At 39.4% G+C, this 22,783-nt stretch overlaps 1 protein-coding gene across 1 annotated transcript in view; it reads left to right on the top strand.

Moving 5' to 3' along the window:
* The window catches only part of LOC128639756 (E3 ubiquitin-protein ligase MARCHF8), a 441,938-nt gene that overhangs the window by 234,248 nt on the left and 184,907 nt on the right, over window positions 1-22,783 (top strand). The window contains exon 3 of the mRNA XM_053691882.1: window positions 981-1,140. Within this exon, the coding sequence (XP_053547857.1) occupies window positions 1,051-1,140 (90 nt within the window). The 5' untranslated portion in view covers window positions 981-1,050. The remainder of the gene's footprint in view (window positions 1-980; window positions 1,141-22,783) is intronic.

The following is a 22,783-nucleotide window of genomic DNA, read 5'->3' as shown; positions in this document are numbered from 1 at the left end:
AGGTACCTTGACCACTTGCTGGATTTATGAGGTTTGGCGGTATTCTTGCTATTACTAATTCTAATGTATGCCAGTATAGCGGGGTATACCTATCTCCTAATAATACCCACTAAATAATTTACAAACAGATCTACTCCTTAGTCATATGCATAATGCTGTTATAATTAACAGAGTAGCCTTATGCCACTATTTAGTTATTCTACCTAGAGTTAAGATACCACTGCGCCCCACTACCCACTCCTAAGTAGACAAATTTCCCAAGACATATCTAATTTATCTTTTTAGCAATCTAGCTCCCTGGCCTACAGTCTCTATGTTTGTGCTCTCCCGGGCCCACTCCTAGTACCTTATACTACTTACACTTATATATGGCTCCGCCCTCCCACCCCCTTTACCTATACATATAGCGGTGCTTACCCGCTGAATATCCCCCTCCCTTTATATATCTCGGCCCAAGAGTGGCTGATACTTATATTAAACCTCCACAGGCTGATATTTTGGTTTTAGATAATATTTTACTAGAATGTGGAGTTCATACGCTGATAATATAAAATGAAGTTCTATTTTTTTTCTCGCCAAAGATATTGTCTATCTTCACAACCAGACTTGAAATGTATTTTTACTTGCTCAATATGCATATTATTTTCTCAATAATGCTTTTGTATAGACAATGTATTTTTCTCTCTGTTGTAACTTTTGCCTTAGGGCGAGTCTTTGTTTTGATGTTATATGCTTTAACTTCAATAAAAAAATAATTTAAAAAAAAAAAAACTTTCATAACCAAACTAGTAACATAAGAACAGCTATCACCACAACGCGTTTCACAATTTGGTTCTTAATCACTGACAGCCCTAAAAATATGATTCATAGCAAAACCTGCAGCTCCATTTTCTCTTTACTTTGTTTTTAAGGAGACACTTAGTGGAGGGTAGATAACAAGACTGCGGTCTCTAATAACCAAGTGTATTTCTTTATTCCAGAAGAAGACATTGTTCCTAATGGGCAAACCAAAGCTTCTTTCCATTGAGAACTACTAAACAAGCACCTGCGATGAATATGTATCAGATCTCTGTCATCCCTGCACGTGAAGTTCATTCTTATAAACTCCAGAAAAGCAAAGTCAAGTGCAAAGAGGAGCAGGTAGGAGACTCTGGTGGTGTTGGTCTCGCTAGTCACTTGGCGGTAGCAGCTGCATCTTTCTATTGCTGATAAATAGATTAAACCTGCACTAAGGTTTCTCTCCTTTTTCTTTGGGCTAAACTATGTTTATAAGGGGACAAAATAGTATTTTTTGCGTTTATCAAGGAGTTCACAGGGAAATTACTCTATAAGGAGCTAGATTACAAGTGGAGCACACAAATATTATCGATATTAAGCGCTAACTGCGCTCAAGTGAAATCAATAGCGATCCTATTCTTGCTCTCGTATTACCAGATGAAAGTAAAATGTACACATGTATACATACAAATATATACACGTATAAGCCATTCCAAGTCAATCACCTTGATATATACCATATCCCTTTTAACCCCTTTTTATACATTTATTTCAGTAATAAACTTATATTCTATAATAAATATGAGTGTGTGTATACAGGGCTGCCACAGGGGTTGAAGGGGCCGTTCCTTAGCCTCCTCGTGTGAATGCAACGTTATACTCTATATATTTAGATTCTCTGCTGTCATGTACAGTACTGGATCTACTGTAAGCCGTTCTTTCTGCTTATGGTAAGGCCAGTAGTATAGGTGCCTATCAGTAAAGTGTGGGGGTTGTTATTGGCACCTGCTTAGCATGTAGGCTATTAGTAGGTACTCACTTATGGGTATATCATATCTTGCTGTCTATTATGTCAGGCATTTAAGGCTTTGGTATATAGGTACCTTTTTTCACCCTTTGTAGGGCTTGAGGTTACTTTTATCATCACATTTGCTTTGTTCTCTTGGTATTCTTTATTGAAAGCTAAACCTAGTTAGGCTCAAATTGATTTATAAGCCATTTTTCCACAGCTAGACAGTGCTAGTTCATGTGTGCCATATAGATAATATTGTGCTCACTCTCATCGAGTTATTCATTAGTCAGCACTGATAAGCTAAAATTCAAGTCTGTAAATAGAGATAAGGGGGCAGTCAGAAGAGGCTTAGATACAGGGTAATCACAGAGGTAAAAAGTATATTAATATAACTGAGATAAGGGGCAGTCTGCAGAGGCTTAGATACAGGGTAATCACAGAGGTAAAAAGTATATTAATATAACTGAGATAAGGAGCAGTCTGCAGAGGCTTAGATACAAGGTAATCACAGAGGTAAAAAGTATATTAATATAACTGAGATAAGGAGCAGTCAGAAGAGGCTTAGATACAAGGTAATCACAGAGGTAAAAAGTATATTAATATAACCGAGATAAGGAGCAGTCTGCAGAGGCTTAGATACAAGGTAATCACAGAGGTAAAAAGTATATTAATATAACTGAGATAAGGAGCAGTCTGCAGAGGCTTTAGATACAAGGTAATCACAGAGGTAAAAAGTATATTAATATAACTGAGATAAGGAGCAGTCTGCAGAGGCTTAGATACAAGGTAATCACAGAGGTAAAAAGTGTATCAATATAACCATGTTAGTTATGCAGAACGTGCTAATGAGTTATAAAGGGATTATCTATCTTTTTAAACAATACTGTACATTTTTCTGGTAGACTGTCCCTTTTAAGTATTTATTTATTGTTAGGTTACTGCAGCTTTTACTGTATCTTTGCACTAACCTTGTCTCATAATTATATGTTAGAAGTGCTGCATCTTTAAGCTCAGCTCACCACACCCTCTGGGTGTGTCTGGGTCTCTGTGACATCATCAGAAGCCATGTTAGTTTTACTGATGAATCTGTTAGTGAAGAAGCCATGTGGTTGTAGCTGAATAAAAGTTTATCTAAAGTACCTGCTGCAGAGTCGTCATGATATGTGCAAGAGACATCAGACACAAGGTAACAGCACACAACTGAATGTTCTAATCCTGACTACACACAGAACATAACAGCTGGCGACGAGGATCTGTGGTCTGACCCTATAGTGACACTTATTGGCACCTTACCTGTGTTTGCACCAGACACAGACAAATAACACACATATAATGGCACTTATTGGCACTTTACCTGTGTTTGCACCAGACACAGACAGATAACACACATATAATGGCACTTATTGGCACTTTACCTGTGTTTGCACAAGACACAGACAGATAACACACATATAATGGCACTTATTGGCACCTTACCTGTGTTTGTACCAGACACAGACAGATAACACACATATAATGGCACTTATTGGCACCTTACCTGTGTTTGCACCAGACACAGACAAATAACACACATATAATGGTACTTATTGGCACCTTACCTGTGTTTGCAGCAGACACAGACAGATAACACACATATAATGGCACTTATTGGCACCTTACCTGTGTTTGCAGCAGACACAGACATATAACACACATATAATGGCACTTATTGGCACCTTACCTGTGTTTGCAGCAGACACAGACAGATAACACACATATGATGACACTTATTGGCACCTTACCTGTGTTTGCACCAGACACAGACAGATAACACACATATAATGGCTCTCATTGGCACCTTACCTGTGTTTGCACCAGACACAGACAGATAACACACATATAATGGCACTTATTGGCACCTTACCTGTGTTTGCATCAGACACAGACAGATAACACACATATAATGGCACTTATTGGCACCTTACCTGTGTTTGCACCAGACACAGACAGATAAAACACATATAATGGCACTTATTGGCACCTTACCTGTGTTTGCACCAGACACAGACAGATAACATACATATAATGGCTCTCATTGGCACCTTACCTGTATTTGCACCAGACACAGACAGATAAAACACATATAATGGCACTTATTGGCACTTTACCTGTGTTTGCACCAGACACAGACAGATAACACACATATAATAGCACTTATTGGCACCTTACCTGTGTTTGCACCAGGCACAGACAGATAACACACATATAATGGCACTTATTGGCACCTTACCTGTGTTTGCAGCAGACACAGACAGATAACACACATATAATGGCACTTATTGGCACCTTACCTGTGTTTGCAGTAGACATAGACAGATAACATACATATAATGGCACTTATTGGCACCTTACCTGTGTTTGTACCAGACACAGACAGATAACACACATATAATGGCACTTATTGGCACCTTACCTGTGTTTGCACCAGACACAGACAGATAACACACATATAATGGCACTTATTGGCACCTTACTGTGTTTGCACCAGGCACAGACAGATAACACACATATAATGGCACTTATTGGCACCTTACCTGTGTTTGCAGCAGACACAGACAGATAACACACATATAATGGCACTTATTGGCACCTTACCTGTGTTTGCACCAGACACAGACAGATAACACACATATAATGGCACCTTACCTGTGTTTGCACCAGACACAGACAGATAACACACATATAATGGCACTTATTGGCACCTTACCTGTGTTTGCACCAGACACAGACAGATAACACACATATAATGGCACTTGTTGGCACCTTACCTGTGTTTGCATCAGACACAGACAGATAACACACATATAATGGCACTTATTGGCACCTTACCTGTGTTTGCACCAGACACAGACAGATAACACACATATAATGGCACTTATTGGCACCTTACCTGTGTTTGCACCAGACACAGACAGATAACACACATATAATGGCACTTATTGGCACCTTAAATGTGTTTGCATCAGACACAGACAGATAACACACATATAATGGCACTTATTGGCACCTTACCTGTGTTTGCAGCAGACACAGACAGATAACACACATATAATGGCACTTATTGGCACCTTACCTGTGTTTGCACCAGACACAGACAGATAACACACATATAATGGCACCTTACCTGTGTTTGCACCAGACACAGACAGATAACACACATATAATGGCACTTATTGGCACCTTACCTGTGTTTGCACCAGACACAGACAGATAACACACATATAATGGCACTTGTTGGCACCTTACCTGTGTTTGCATCAGACACAGACAGATAACACACATATAATGGCACTTATTGGCACCTTACCTGTGTTTGCACCAGACACAGACAGATAACACACATATAATGGCACTTATTGGCACCTTACCTGTGTTTGCACCAGACACAGACAGATAACACACATATAATGGCACTTATTGGCACCTTAAATGTGTTTGCATCAGACACAGACAGATAACACACATATAATGGCACTTATTGGCACCTTACCTGTGTTTGCAGCACACACAGACAGATAACACACATATAATGGCACTTATTGGCACCTTACCTGTGTTTGCACCAGACACAGACAGATAACACACATATAATGGCACTTGTTGGCACCTTACCTGTGTTTGCACCAGACACAGACAGATAACACACATATAATGGCACTTATTGGCACCTTACCTGTGTTTGTACCAGACACAGACAGATAACACACATATAATGGCACTTATTGGCACCTTACCTGTGTTTGCATCAGACACAGACAGATAACACACATATAATGGCACTTATTGGCACCTTAAATGTGTTTGCACCAGGCACAGACAGATAACAAACATATAATGGCACTTATTGGCACCTTACCTGTGTTTGCAGCAGACACAGACAGATAGCACACATATAATGGCTCTTATTGGCACCTTAAATGTGTTTGCATCAGACACAGACAGATAACACACATATAATGGCACTTATTGGCACCTTACCTGTGTTTGCAGCAGACACAGACAGATAGCACACATATAATGGCACTTATTGGCACCTTACCTGTGTTTGCATCAGACACAGACAGATAACACACATATAATGGCACTTATTGGCACCTTACTGTGTTTGCACCAGACACAGTCAGATAACACACATATAATGGCACTCATTGGCACCTTACCTGTGTTTGCAGCAGACACAGACAGATAACACACATATAATGGCACTTATTGGCACCTTACCTGTGTTTGCATCAGACACAGACAGATAACACACATATAATGGCACTTATTGGCACCTTACCTGTGTTTGCACCAGACACAGACAGATAACACACATATAATGGCACTTATTGGCACCTTACCTGTGTTTGCATCAGACACAGACAGATAACACACATATAATGGCACTTATTGGCACCTTACCTGTGTTTGCACCAGACACAGACAGATAACACACATATAATGGCACTTATTGGCACCTTAAATGTGTTTGCATCAGACACAGACAGATAACACACATATAATGGCACTTATTGGCACCTTACCTGTGTTTGCAGCACACACAGACAGATAACACACATATAATGGCACTTATTGGCACCTTACCTGTGTTTGCACCAGACACAGACAGATAACACACATATAATGGCACTTGTTGGCACCTTACCTGTGTTTGCACCAGACACAGACAGATAACACACATATAATAGCTCTCATTGGCACCTTACCTGTATTTGCACCAGACACAGACAGATAAAACACATATAATGGCACTTATTGGCACCTTACCTGTGTTTGCACCAGACACAGACAGATAACACACATATAATGGCACTTATTGGCACCTTACCTGTGTTTGCACCAGGCACAGACAGATAACACACATATAATGGCACTTATTGGCACCTTACCTGTGTTTGCACCAGGCACAGACAGATAACACACATATAATGGCACTTATTGGCACCTTACCTGTGTTTGCACCAGACACAGACAGATAACACACATATAATGACACTTATTGGCACCTTACCTGTGTTTGCAGCAGACAGATAACACACATAATGGCACTTATTGGCACATTACCTGTATGTGCACCAGACACAGACAGATAACACACATATAATGGCACTTATTGGCACCTTACCTGTGTTTGCACCAGACACAGACAGATAACACACATATAATGGCACTTATTGGCACCTTACCTGTGTTTGCACCAGACACACAAAGATAACACACATATAATGGCACTTATTGGCACCTTACCTGTGTTTGCATCAGACACAGACAGATAACACACATATAATGGCACTTATTGGCACCTTACCTGTGTTTGCATCAGACACAGACTGATAACACACATATAATGGCACTTATTGGCACCTTACCTGTGTTTGCACTAGGCACAGACAGATAACACACATATAATGGCACTTATTGGCACCTTACCTGTGTTTGTACCAGACACAGACAGATAACACACATATAATGACACTTATTGGCACCTTACCTGTGTTTGCACCAGACACAGACAGATAACACACATATAATAGCACTTATTGGCACCTTACTGTGTTTGCACCAGGCACAGACAGATAACACACATATAATGGCACTTATTGGCACCTTACCTGTGTTTGTACCAGACACAGACAAATAACACACATATAATGGCACTTATTGGCACCTTACCTGTGTTTGTACCAGACACAGACAGATAACACACATATAATGGCACTTATTGGCACATTACCTGTATGTGCACCAGACACAGACAGATAACACACATATAATGGCACTTATTGGCACCTTACCTGTGTTTGCACCAGACACAGACAGATAACACACATATAATGGCACTTATTGGCACCTTACCTGTGTTTGCACCAGACACAGACAGATAACACACATATAATGGCTCTCATTGGCACCTTACCTGTGTTTGCACCAGACACAGACAGATAAAACACATATAATGGCACTTATTGGCACCTTACCTGTGTTTGCACCAGGCACAGACAGATAACACACATATAATGGCACTTATTGGCACCTTACCTGTGTTTGCACCAGACACAGACAGATAACACACATATAATGGCACTTATTGGCACCTTACCTGTGTTTGCATCAGACACAGACAGATAACACACATATAATGGCACTTATTGGCACCTTACCTGTGTTTGCACCAGACACAGACAGATAACACACATATAATGGCACTTATTGGCACCTTAAATGTGTTTGCATCAGACACAGACAGATAACACACATATAATGGCACTTATTGGCACCTTACCTGTGTTTGCAGCACACACAGACAGATAACACACATATAATGGCACTTATTGGCACCTTACCTGTGTTTGCACCAGACACAGACAGATAACACACATATAATGGCACTTGTTGGCACCTTACCTGTGTTTGCACCAGACACAGACAGATAACACACATATAATAGCTCTCATTGGCACCTTACCTGTATTTGCACCAGACACAGACAGATAAAACACATATAATGGCAGATAACACACATATAATGGCACTTATTGGCACCTTACCTGTGTTTGCATCAGACACAGACAGATAACACACATATAATGGCACTTATTGGCACCTTACCTGTGTTTGCATCAGACACAGACAGATAACACACATATAATGGCACTTATTGGCACCTTACCTGTGTTTGCACCAGACACAGACAGATAACACACATATAATGGCACTCATTGGCACCTTACCTGTGTTTGCATCAGACACAGACAGATAACACACATATAATGGCACTTATTGGCACCTTACCTGTGTTTGCACCAGGCACAGACAGATAACACACATATAATGGCACTTATTGGCACCTTACCTGTGTTTGCACCAGACACAGACAGATAACACACATATAATGGCACTTATTGGCACCTTACCTGTGTTTGCACCAGACACCTTACCTGTGTTTGCACCAGACACAGACAGATAACACACATATAATGGCACTTATTGGCACCTTACCTGTGTTTGCATCAGACACAGACAGATAACACACATATAATGGCACTTATTGGCACCTTACCTGTGTTTGCATCAGACACAGACAGATAACACACATATAATGGCACTTATTGGCACCTTACCTGTGTTTGCACCAGACACAGACAGATAACACACATATAATGGCACTCATTGGCACCTTACCTGTGTTTGCATCAGACACAGACAGATAACACACATATAATGGCACTTATTGGCACCTTACCTGTGTTTGCAGCAGACACAGGCAGATGGGACACATGGGTTGAACAGTTTGAGTTATATTGTACAGCAAATAACATAGGAGTTGATAAGCAAGTGGCTGTGTTTCTGACAACTATAGGCTCAGCAGCTTACACTACATTAAGGGACATTCTCTCACCAGATAAACCTAATGCTAAACCTCTGTCTGACCTGGTTTGCCTGTTATCTGACCACTACCTACCTAAGCCTCTGGAGATATCAGAACGCTTTAAGTTTTACACACGCAAGCAATTGCAGCATGAGGACATTAAAACTTATGTGATCAGTTTAAAGAAACTAGCAAGTAGCTGCAGATTTGGGGATTATTTAAACACTGCTTTAGGTGATATGTTTGTTATTGGACTCATGGACTGTAGAGTACAAAAGAGACTATTAGCAGAGGTTGAGTTAACACTAAAGCGTGCTATAGAGATATCTACAGTCATGGAACTTGCTACTAAAGATGCACAAATGCTCCAGGCCCCAGCACAGGCAGTTTGTGATAAGGAAATAGATGTTTTTCATTCAAGTATGCACCTTAATAAACAGTATCCAGCTAGACAAGGGTCATAGACAGCTTGTTACAGAGGTGGTGACACAAATCACACGGCAAATGCCTGCAGGTTTAGGAACAGCACCTGCTATGGGTGTGGGAAGATTGGTCATACAAAGAGAGTGTGCAGAAGTTCCTTAGGCAGAGATAAAAGTAAGAAAGGCAGCAAGTCACGTGCAGTAGATACACCACACACAGATACAGAGGAAGACAAACCATTATACACATTACAGATCTACAGCTTTACCACACACAGATTCAGAGGAAGACAACCCATTATACACATTACAGATCTACAGCTTTACCACACACAGATACAGAGGAAGACAAACCATTATACACATTACAGATATACAGCTTTAGCACACACAGATTCAGAGGAAGACAAACCATTATACACATTACAGATATACAGCTTTAGCACACACAGATTCAGAGGAAGACAAACCATTATACACAATACAGATCTACAGCTTTACCACACACTGATTCAGAGGAAGACAAACCATTATACACATTACACATCTACAGCTTTACCACACACTGATTCAGAGGAAGACAAACCATTATACACACTACACATCTACAGCTTTACCACACACAGATACAGAGGAAGACAAACCATTATACACAATACAGATCTACAGCTTTACTACACACAGATTCAGAGGAAGACAAACCATTATACACACTACACATCTACAGCTTTACCACACACAGATACAGAGGAAGACAAACCATTATACACATTACAGATCTACAGCTTTACCACACACACATACAGAGGAAGACAAACCATTATACACATTACAGATCTACAGCTTTACCACACACTGATTCAGAGGAAGACAAACCATTATACACATTACAGATCTACAGCTTTACCACACACAGATTCAGAGGAAGACAAACCATTATACACATTACAGATCTACAGCTTTACCACACACAGATTCAGAGGAAGACAAACCATTATACACATTACAGATCTACAGCTTTATCATACACAGATACAGAGGAAGACAAACCATTATACACATTACAGATCTACAGTGTTACCACACACAGATTCAGAGGAAGACAAACCATTATACACAATACAGATCTACAGCTTTACCACACACAGATTCAGAGGAAGACAAACCATTATACACATAACAGATCTACAGCTTTACTACACACAGATTCAGAGGAAGACAAACCATTATACACAATACAGATCTACAGCTTTACCACACACAGATTCAGAGGAAGACAAACCATTATACACATTACACATCTACAGCTTTACCACACACAGATTCAGAGGAAGACAAACCATTATACACATTACACATCTACAGCTTTACCACACACTGATACAGAGGAAGACAAACCATTATACACAATACAGATCTACAGCTTTACCACACACAGATTCAGAGGAAGACAAACCATTATACACATTACACATCTACAGCTTTACCACACACTGATACAGAGGAAGACAAACCATTATACACATAACAGATCTACAGCTTTACCACACACAGATTCAGAGGAAGACAAACCATTATACACATTACAGATCTACAGCTTTACCACACACAGATACAGAGGAAGACAAACCATTATACACATTACAGATCTACAGCTTTACCACACACAGATACAGAGGAAGACAAACCATTATACACATTACAGATCTACAGCTTTACCACACACTGATACAGAGGAAGACAAACCATTATACACATTACAGATCTACAGCTTTACCACACACAGATACAGAGGAAGACAAACCATTATACACATTACAGATCTACAGCTTTACCACACACAGATACAGAAGAAGACAAACCATTATACACATTACATATCTACAGCTTTACCACACACAGATTCAGAGGAAGACAAACCATTATACACATTACAGATCTACAGCTTTATCACACACAGATTCACAGGAAGACAAACCATTATACACATTACAGATCTACAGCTTTACCACACACAGATACAGAGGAAGACAAACCATTATACACATTACAGATCTACAGCTTTACCACACACAGATTCACAGGAAGACAAACCATTATACACATTACAGATCTACAGCTTTACCACACACAGGCCTAGATTTGGAGTTCGGCGGTAAAAGGGCTGTTAACGCTCCGCTGGCTTTTTTCTGGCCGCACCATAAAATTAACTCTGGTATCGAGAGTTCAAACAAATGCTGCGTTAGGCTCCAAAAAAGGAGCGTAGAGCATTTTTACCGCAAAAGCAACTCTCGATACCAGAGTTGCTTACGGACGCGGCCGGCCTCAAAAACGTGCTTGTGCACGATTCCCCCATAGGAAACAATGGGGCTGTTTGAGCTGAAAAAAAACCTAACACCTGCAAAAAAGCAGCGTTCAGCTCCTAACGCAGCCCCATTGTTTGCTATGGGGAAACACTTCCTACGTCTGCACCTAACACTCTAACATGTACCCCGAGTCTAAACACCCCTAGCCTTACACTTATTAACCCCTAATCTGCCGCCCCCGCTATCGCTGACCCCTGCATATTATTATTAACCCCTAATATGCCGCTCCGTAAACCGCCGCCACCTACGTTATCCCTATGTACCCCTAATCTGCTACCCCTAACACCGCCGACCCCTATATTATATTTATTAACCCCTAACCTGCCCCCCACAACGTCGCCGACACCTGCCTACACTTATTAACCCCTAATCTGCCGAGCGGACCTGAGCGCTACTATAATAAAGTTATTAACCCCTAATCCGCCTCACTAACCCTATCATAAATAGTATTAACCCCTAATCTGCCCTCCCTAACATCGCCGACACCTAACTTCAATTATTAACCCCTAATCTTCCGATCGGAGCTCACCGCTATTCTAATAAATGGATTAACCCCTAAAGCTAAGTCTAACCCTAACACTAACACCCCCCTAAGTTAAATATAATATTTATCTAACGAAATAAATTAACTCTTATTAAATAACTTATTCCTATTTAAAGCTAAATACTTACCTGTAAAATAAATCCTAATATAGCTACAATATAAATTATAATTATATTATAGCTATTTTAGGATTAATATTTATTTTACAGGCAACTTTGTAATTATTTTAACCAGGTACAATAGCTATTAAATAGTTAAGAACTATTTAATAGTTACCTAGTTAAAATAATAACAAATTTACCTGTAAAATAAATCCTAACCTAAGTTATAATTAAACCTAACACTACCCTATCAATAAAATAATTAAATAAACTACCTACAATTACCTACAATTAACCTAACACTACACTATCAATAAATTAATTAAACACAATTCCTACAAATAAATACAATTAAATAAACTAGCTAAAGTACAAAAAATAAAAAAGAACTAAGTTACAGAAAATAAAAAAATATTTACAAACATAAGAAAAATATTACAACAATTTTAAACTAATTACACCTACTCTAAGCCCCCTAATAAAATAACAAAGACCCCCAAAATAAAAAATTCCCTACCCTATTCTAAATTAAAAAAGTTACAAGCTCTTTTACCTTACCAGCCCTGAACAGGGCCCTTTGCGGGGCATGCCCCAAGAATTTCAGCTCTTTTGCCTGTAAAAAAAAACATACAATACCCCCCCCCCCCAACATTACAACCCACCACCCACATACCCCTAATCTAACCCAAACCCCCCTTAAATAAACCTAACACTAAGCCCCTGAAGATCTTCCTACCTTGTCTTCACCATCCAGGTATCACCGATCCGTCCTGGCTCCAAGATCTTCATCCAACCCAAGCGGGGGTTGGCGATCCATAATCCGGTCCAGAAGAGGCTCCAAAGTCTTCCTCCTATCCGGCAAGAAGAGGACATCCGGACCGGCAAACATCTTCTCCAAGCGGCATCTTCGATCTTCTTCCATCCGGAGCGAAGCGGCAGGATCCTGAAGACCTCCAGCGCGGAACATCCATCCGGACCGACGACTGAACGACGAATGACTGTTCCTTTAAGGGACGTCATTCAAGATGGCGTCCCTCGAATTCCGATTGGCTGATAGGATTCTATCAGCCAATCGGAATTAAGGTAGGAATCAGCCAATCAGAATCAAGTTCAATCCGATTGGCTGATCCAATCAGCCAATCAGATTGAGCTCGCATTCTATTGGCTGTTCCGATCAGCCAATAGAATGCGAGCTCAATCTGATTGGCTGATTGGATCGGCCAATCGGATTGAACTAGATTCTGATTGGCTGATTCCATCAGCCAATCAGAAAATTCCTACCTTAATTCCGATTGGCTGATAGAATCCTATCAGCCAATCGGAATTCGAGGGACGCCATCTTGGATGACGTCCCTTAAAGGAACAGTCATTCGTCGTTCAGTCGTCGGTCCGGATGGATGTTCCGCGCTGGAGGTCTTCAGGATCCTGCCGCTTCGCTCCGGATGGAAGAAGATCGAAGATGCCGCTTGGAGAAGATGTTTGCCGGTCCGGATGTCCTCTTCTTGCCGGATAGGAGGAAGACTTTGGAGCCTCTTCTGGACCGGATTATGGATCGCCAACCCCCGCTTGGGTTGGATGAAGATCTTGGAGCCAGGACGGATCGGTGATACCTGGATGGTGAAGACAAGGTAGGAAGATCTTCAGGGGCTTAGTGTTAGGTTTATTTAAGGGGGGTTTGGGTTAGATTAGGGGTATGTGGGTGGTGGGTTGTAATGTTGGGGGGGGGGTATTGTATGTTTTTTTTTTACAGGCAAAAGAGCTGAAATTCTTGGGGCATGCCCCGCAAAGGGCCCTGTTCAGGGCTGGTAAGGTAAAAGAGCTTGTAACTTTTTTAATTTAGAATAGGGTAGGGAATTTTTTATTTTGGGGGGCTTTGTTATTTTATTAGGGGGCTTAGAGTAGGTGTAATTAGTTTAAAATTGTTGTAATATTTTTCTTATGTTTGTAAATATTTTTTTATTTTCTGTAACTTAGTTCTTTTTTATTTTTTGTACTTTAGCTAGTTTATTTAATTGTATTTATTTGTAGGAATTGTGTTTAATTAATTTATTGATAGTGTAGTGTTAGGTTAATTGTAGGTAATTGTAGGTAGTTTATTTAATTATTTTATTGATAGGGTAGTGTTAGGTTTAATTATAACTTAGGTTAGGATTTATTTTACAGGTAAATTTGTTATTATTTTAACTAGGTAACTATTAAATAGTTCTTAACTATTTAATAGCTATTGTACCTGGTTAAAATAATTACAAAGTTGCCTGTAAAATAAATATTAATCCTAAAATAGCTATAATATAATTATAATTTATATTGTAGCTATATTAGGATTTATTTTACAGGTAAGTATTTAGCTTTAAATAGGAATAAGTTATTTAATAAGAGTTAATTTATTTCGTTAGATAAAAATTATATTTAACTTAGGGGGGTGTTAGTGTTAGGGTTAGACTTAGCTTTAGGGGTTAATACATTTATTAGAATAGCGGTGAGCTCCGGTCGGCAGATTAGGGGTTAATAATTGAAGTTAGGTGTCGGCGATGTTAGGGAGGGCAGATTAGGGGTTAATACTATTTATGATAGGGTTAGTGAGGCGGATTAGGGGTTAATACATTTATTATAGTAGCGCTCAGGTCCGCTCGGCAGATTAGGGGTTAATAAGTGTAGGCAGGTGTCGGCGACGTTGAGGGGGGCAGATTAGGGGTTAATAAATATAATATAGGGGTCGGCGATGTTAGGGCAGCAGATTAGGGGTACATAGGGATAACGTAGGTGGCGGCGATTTGCGGTCGGAAGATTAGGGGTTAATTATTTTAAGTAGCTGGCGGCGACGTTGTGGGGGGCAAGTTAGGGGTTAATAAATGTAATACAGGGGTCAGCGGGGTTAGGGGCAGCAGATTAGGGGTACATAAGTATAACGTAGGTGGCGGTCGGCAGATTAGGGGTTAAAAATTTTAATCGAGTGGCGGCGGTGTGGGGGGAGCTCGGTTTAGGGGTACATAGGTAGTTTATGGGTGTTAGTGTACTTTAGGGTACAGTAGTTAAGAGCTTTATAAACCGGCGTTAGCCAGAAAGCTCTTAACTCCTGCTATTTTCAGGCGGCTGGAATTTTGTCGTTAGAGCTCTAACGCTCACTTCAGAAACGACTCTAAATACCAGCGTTAGAAAGATCCCATTGAAAAGATAGGATACGCAAATGGCGTAGGGGGATCTGCGGTATGGAAAAGTCGCGGCTGAAAAGTGAGCGTTAGACCCTTTAATCACTGACTCCAAATACCAGCGGGCGGCCAAAACCAGCGTTAGGAGCCTCTAACGCTGGTATTGACGGCTACCGCCGAACTCCAAATCTAGGCCACAGATTCAGAGGAAGACAAACCATTATACACATTACAGATCTACAGCTTTACCACACACAGATACAGAGGAAGACAAACCATTATACACATTACAGATCTACAGCTTTACCACACACAGATACACAGGAAGAAAAAACATTATACACATTACAGATCTACAGCTTTACCACACACAGATACAGAGGAAGACAAACCATTATACACATTACAGATCTACAGCTTTACCACACACAGATACAGAGGAAGACAGACCATTATACACATTACAGATCTACAGCCTTACCACACACAGATACAGAGGAAGACAAACCATTATACACATTACAGATCTACAGCTTTACCACACACAGATTCAGAGGAAGACAAACCATTATACACATTACAGATCTACAGCTTTACCACACACAGATTCAGAGGAAGACAAACCATTATACACATTACAGATCTACAGCTTTACCACACACTGATTCACAGGAAGACAAACCATTATACACATTACAGATCTACAGCTTTACTACACACAGATACAGAGGAAGACAAACCATTATACACATTACAGATCTACAGCTTTACTACACACTGATACAGAGGAAGACAAACCATTATACACATTACAGATCTACAGCTTTACCACACACAGATTCAGAGGAAGACAAACCATTATACACATTACAGATCTACAGCTTTACCACACACTGATTCACAGGAAGACAAACCATTATACACATTACAGATCTACAGCTTTACCACACACAGATTCACAGGAAGACAAACCATTATACACATTACACATCTACAGCTTTACCACACACAGATTCACAGGAAGACAAACCATTATACACATTACACATCTACAGCTTTACCGCACACTGATACAGAGGAAGACAAACCATTATACACATTACAGATCTACAGCTTTACCACACACAGATACAGAGGAAGACAAACCATTATACACATTACAGATCTACAGCTTTACCGCACACTGATACAGAGGAAGACAAACCATTATACACATTACAGATCTACAGCTTTACCACACACAGATACAGAGGAAGACAAACCATTATACACATTACAGATATACAACTTTACTACACACAGATACAGAGGAAGACAAACCATTATACACATTACAGATCTACAGCGTTACCACACACAGATTCAGAGGAAGACAAACCATTATACACATTACAGATCTACAGTGTTACCACACACAGATTCAGAGGAAGACAAACCATTATACACATTACACATCTACAGCTTTACCACACCCGGGATTCAGAGGAAGAAAAACCATTATTCACATTACAGATCTACAGCTTTTCCACACACAGATTCAGAGGAAGACAAACCATTATACATATTACATATCTACAGCTTTACCACACACAGATACAGAGGAAGTCAAACCATTATACATATTACAGATCTACAGCTTTACCACACACAGATACAGAGGAAGACAAACCATTATACATATTACAGATCTACAGCTTTACCACACACAGATTCAGAGGAAGACAAACCATTATACACATTACAGATATACAACTTTACCACACACAGATTCAGAGGAAGACAAACCATTATACACATTACAGATATACAGCTTTAGCACACACAGATTCAGAGGAAGATAAACCATTATACACATTACAGATCTACAGCTTTACCACACACAGATTCAGAGGAAGACAAACCATTATACACATTACAGATCTACAGCTTTACCACACACAGATTCAGAGGAAGATAAACCATTATACACATTACAGATATACAACTTTACCACACACTGATTCAGAGGAAGACAAACCATTATACACATTACAGATCTACAGCTTTACCACACACAGATTCAGAGGAAGACAAACCATTATACACATTACAGATCTACAGCTTTACCACACACAGATACAGAGGAAGACAAACCATTATACACATTACAGATCTACAGCTTTACCACACACAGATACAGAGGAAGACAAAACATTATACACATTACAGATCTACAGCTTTACCACACACTGATACACAGGAAGACAAACCAATTATACACATTACAGATCTACAGCTTTATCACACACAGATACAGAGGAAGACAAACCATTATACACATTACAGATCTACAGCTTTACCACACACAGATACAGAGGAAGACAAACCATTATACAGATTACAGATCTACAGCTTTACCACACACAGATTCACAGGAAGACAAACCATTATACACATTACAGATCTACAGCTTTATCACACACAGATACAGAGGAAGACAAACCATTATACACATTACAGATCTACAGCTTTATCACACACAGATACAGAGGAAGACAAACCATTATACACATTACAGATCTACAGCTTTACCACACACAGATACAGAGGAAGACAAACCATTATACACATTACATATCTACAGCTTTACCACACATAGATACAGAGGAAGACAAACCGTTATACACATTACAGATCTACAGCTTTACCACACACAGATACAGATGAAGACAAACCATTATACACCTTACATATCTACAACTTTACCACACACAGATACAGAGGAAGACAAACCATTATACACAATACAGATCTACAGCTTTACCACACACAGATTCAGAGGAAGACAAACCATTATACACATTACAGATCTACAGCTTTACCACACACTGATACAGAGGAAGACAAACCATTATACACATAACAGATCTACATCTTTACCACACACAGATACAGAGGAAGACAAACCATTATACACATTACAGATCTACAGCTTTACCACACACAGATTCACAGGAAGACAAACCATTATACACATTACAGATCTACAGCTTTACCACACACTGATTCAGAGGAAGATAAACCATTATACACATTACAGATCTACAGCTTTACCACACACAGATACAGAGGAAGACAAACCATTATACACATTACAGATATACAGCTTTACTACACACTGATTCAGAGGAAGACAAACCATTATACACATTACAGATCTACAGCTTTACCACACACAGATACAGAGGAAGACAAACCATTATACACATTACAGATATACAGCTTTACCACACACAGATACAGAGGAAGACAAACCATTATACACATTACAGATCTACAGCTTTACCACACACAGATACAGAGGAAGACAAACCAGTATACACATTACAGATCTACAGCTTTACCACACACAGATACAGAGGAAGACAAACCATTATACACATTACAGATATACAACTTTACCACACACAGATTCAGAGGAAGACAAACCATTATACACATTACAGATATACAGCTTTAGCACACACAGATTCAGAGGAAGATAAACCATTATACACATTACAGATCTACAGCTTTACCACACACAGATTCAGAGGAAGACAAACCATTATACACATTACAGATCTACAGCTTTACCACACACAGATTCAGAGGAAGATAAACCATTATACACATTACAGATATACAACTTTACCACACACTGATTCAGAGGAAGACAAACCATTATACACATTACAGATCTACAGCTTTACCACACACAGATTCAGAGGAAGACAAACCATTATACACATTACAGATCTACAGCTTTACCACACACAGATACAGAGGAAGACAAACCATTATACACATTACAGATCTACAGCTTTACCACACACAGATACAGAGGAAGACAAAACATTATACACATTACAGATCTACAGCTTTACCACACACTGATACACAGGAAGACAAACCATTATACACATTACAGATCTACAGCTTTATCACACACAGATACAGAGGAAGACAAACCATTATACACATTACAGATCTACAGCTTTACCACACACAGATACAGAGGAAGACAAACCATTATACAGATTACAGATCTACAGCTTTACCACACACAGATTCACAGGAAGACAAACCATTATACACATTACAGATCTACAGCTTTATCACACACAGATACAGAGGAAGACAAACCATTATACACATTACGGATCTACAGCTTTATCACACACAGATACAGAGGAAGACAAACCATTATACACATTACAGATCTACAGCTTTACCACACACAGATACAGAGGAAGACAAACCATTATACACATTACATATCTACAGCTTTACCACACATAGATACAGAGGAAGACAAACCGTTATACACATTACAGATCTACAGCTTTACCACACACAGATACAGATGAAGACAAACCATTATACACCTTACATATCTACAACTTTACCACACACAGATACAGAGGAAGACAAACCATTATACACAATACAGATCTACAGCTTTACCACACACAGATTCAGAGGAAGACAAACCATTATACACATTACAGATCTACAGCTTTACCACACACTGATACAGAGGAAGACAAACCATTATACACATAACAGATCTACATCTTTACCACACACAGATACAGAGGAAGACAAACCATTATACACATTACAGATCTACAGCTTTACCACACACAGATTCACAGGAAGACAAACCATTATACACATTACAGATCTACAGCTTTACCACACACAGATTCAGAGGAAGATAAACCATTATACACATTACAGATCTACAGCTTTACCACACACAGATACAGAGGAAGACAAACCATTATACACATTACAGATATACAGCTTTACTACACACTGATTCAGAGGAAGACAAACCATTATACACATTACAGATCTACAGCTTTACCACACACAGATACAGAGGAAGACAAACCATTATACACATTACAGATATACAGCTTTACCACACACAGATACAGAGGAAGACAAACCATTATACACATTACAGATCTACAGCTTTACCACACACAGATACAGAGGAAGACAAACCAGTATACACATTACAGATCTACAGCTTTACCACACACAGATACAGAGGAAGACAAACCATTATACACATTACAGATATACAGCTTTACCACACACAGATACAGAGGAAGACAAACCATTATACACATTACAGATCTACAGCTTTACCACACACAGATTCAGAGGAAGACAAACCATTATACACATTACAGATCTACAGCTTTACCGCACACAGATTCAGAGGAAGACAAACCATTATACACACTACACATCTACAGCTTTACTACACACAGATTCAGAGGAAGACAAACCATTATACACATTACAGATCTACAGCTTTACCACACACTTATACAGAGGAAGACAAACCATTATACACATTACAGATCTACAGCTTTACCACACACTGATTCAGAGGAAGACAAACCATTATACACATTACAGATCTACAGCTTTGCTACACACTGATACAGAGGAAGACAAACCATTATACACATTACAGATCTACAGCTTTACCACACACAGATTCAGAGGAAGACAAACCATTATACACATTACAGATCTACAGCTTTACCACACACTGATTCACAGGAAGACAAACCATTATACACATTACAGATCTACAGCTTTACCACACACAGATTCACAGGAAGACAAACCATTATACACATTACACATCTACAGCTTTACCACACACAGATTCACAGGAAGACAAACCATTATACACATTACACATCTACAGCTTTACCACACACAGATACAGAGGAAGACAAACCATTATACACATTACACATCTACAGCTTTACCGCACACTGATACAGAGGAAGACAAACCATTATACACATTACAGATCTACAGCTTTACCACACACAGATACAGAGGAAGACAAACCATTATACACATTACAGATCTACAGCTTTACCGCACACTGATACAGAGGAAGACAAACCATTATACACATTACAGATCTACAGCTTTACCACACACAGATACAGAGGAAGACAAACCATTATACACATTACAGATATACAACTTTACTACACACAGATACAGAGGAAGACAAACCATTATACACATTACACATCTACAGCGTTACCACACACAGATTCAGAGGAAGACAAACCATTATACACATTACAGATCTACAGTGTTACCACACACAGATTCAGAGGAAGACAAACCATTATACACATTACACATCTACAGCGTTACCACACCCGGGATTCAGAGGAAGAAAAACCATTATTCACATTACAGATCTACAGCTTTTCCACACACAGATTCAGAGGAAGACAAACCATTATACATATTACATATCTACAGCTTTACCACACACAGATACAGAGGAAGACAAACCATTATACATATTACAGATCTACAGCTTTACCACACACAGATTCAGAGGAAGACAAACCATTATACACATTACAGATATACAACTTTACCACACACAGATTCAGAGGAAGACAAACCATTATACACATTACAGATATACAGCTTTAGCACATACGGATTCAGAGGAAGATAAACCATTATACACATTACAGATCTACAGCTTTACCACACACAGATTCAGAGGAAGACAAACCATTATACACATTACAGATCTACAGCTTTACCACACACAGATTCAGAGGAAGATAAACCATTATACACATTACAGATATACAACTTTACCACACACTGATTCAGAGGAAGACAAACCATTATACACATTACAGATCTACAGCTTTACCACACACAGATTCAGAGGAAGACAAACCATTATACACATTACAGATCTACAGCTTTACCACACACAGATACAGAGGAAGACAAACCATTATACACATTACAGATCTACAGCTTTACCACACACAGATACAGAGGAAGACAAACCATTATACAGATTACAGATCTACAGCTTTACCACACACAGATTCACAGGAAGACAAACCATTATACACATTACAGATCTACAGCTTTATCACACACAGATACAGAGGAAG

The sequence above is a fragment of the Bombina bombina genome, chromosome 9 (genome assembly GCF_027579735.1).
Source record: "Bombina bombina isolate aBomBom1 chromosome 9, aBomBom1.pri, whole genome shotgun sequence".
In the NCBI taxonomy this organism is placed as follows: domain Eukaryota; kingdom Metazoa; phylum Chordata; class Amphibia; order Anura; family Bombinatoridae; genus Bombina; species Bombina bombina.
This window is presented reverse-complemented; position numbering and strand designations above follow the sequence as displayed.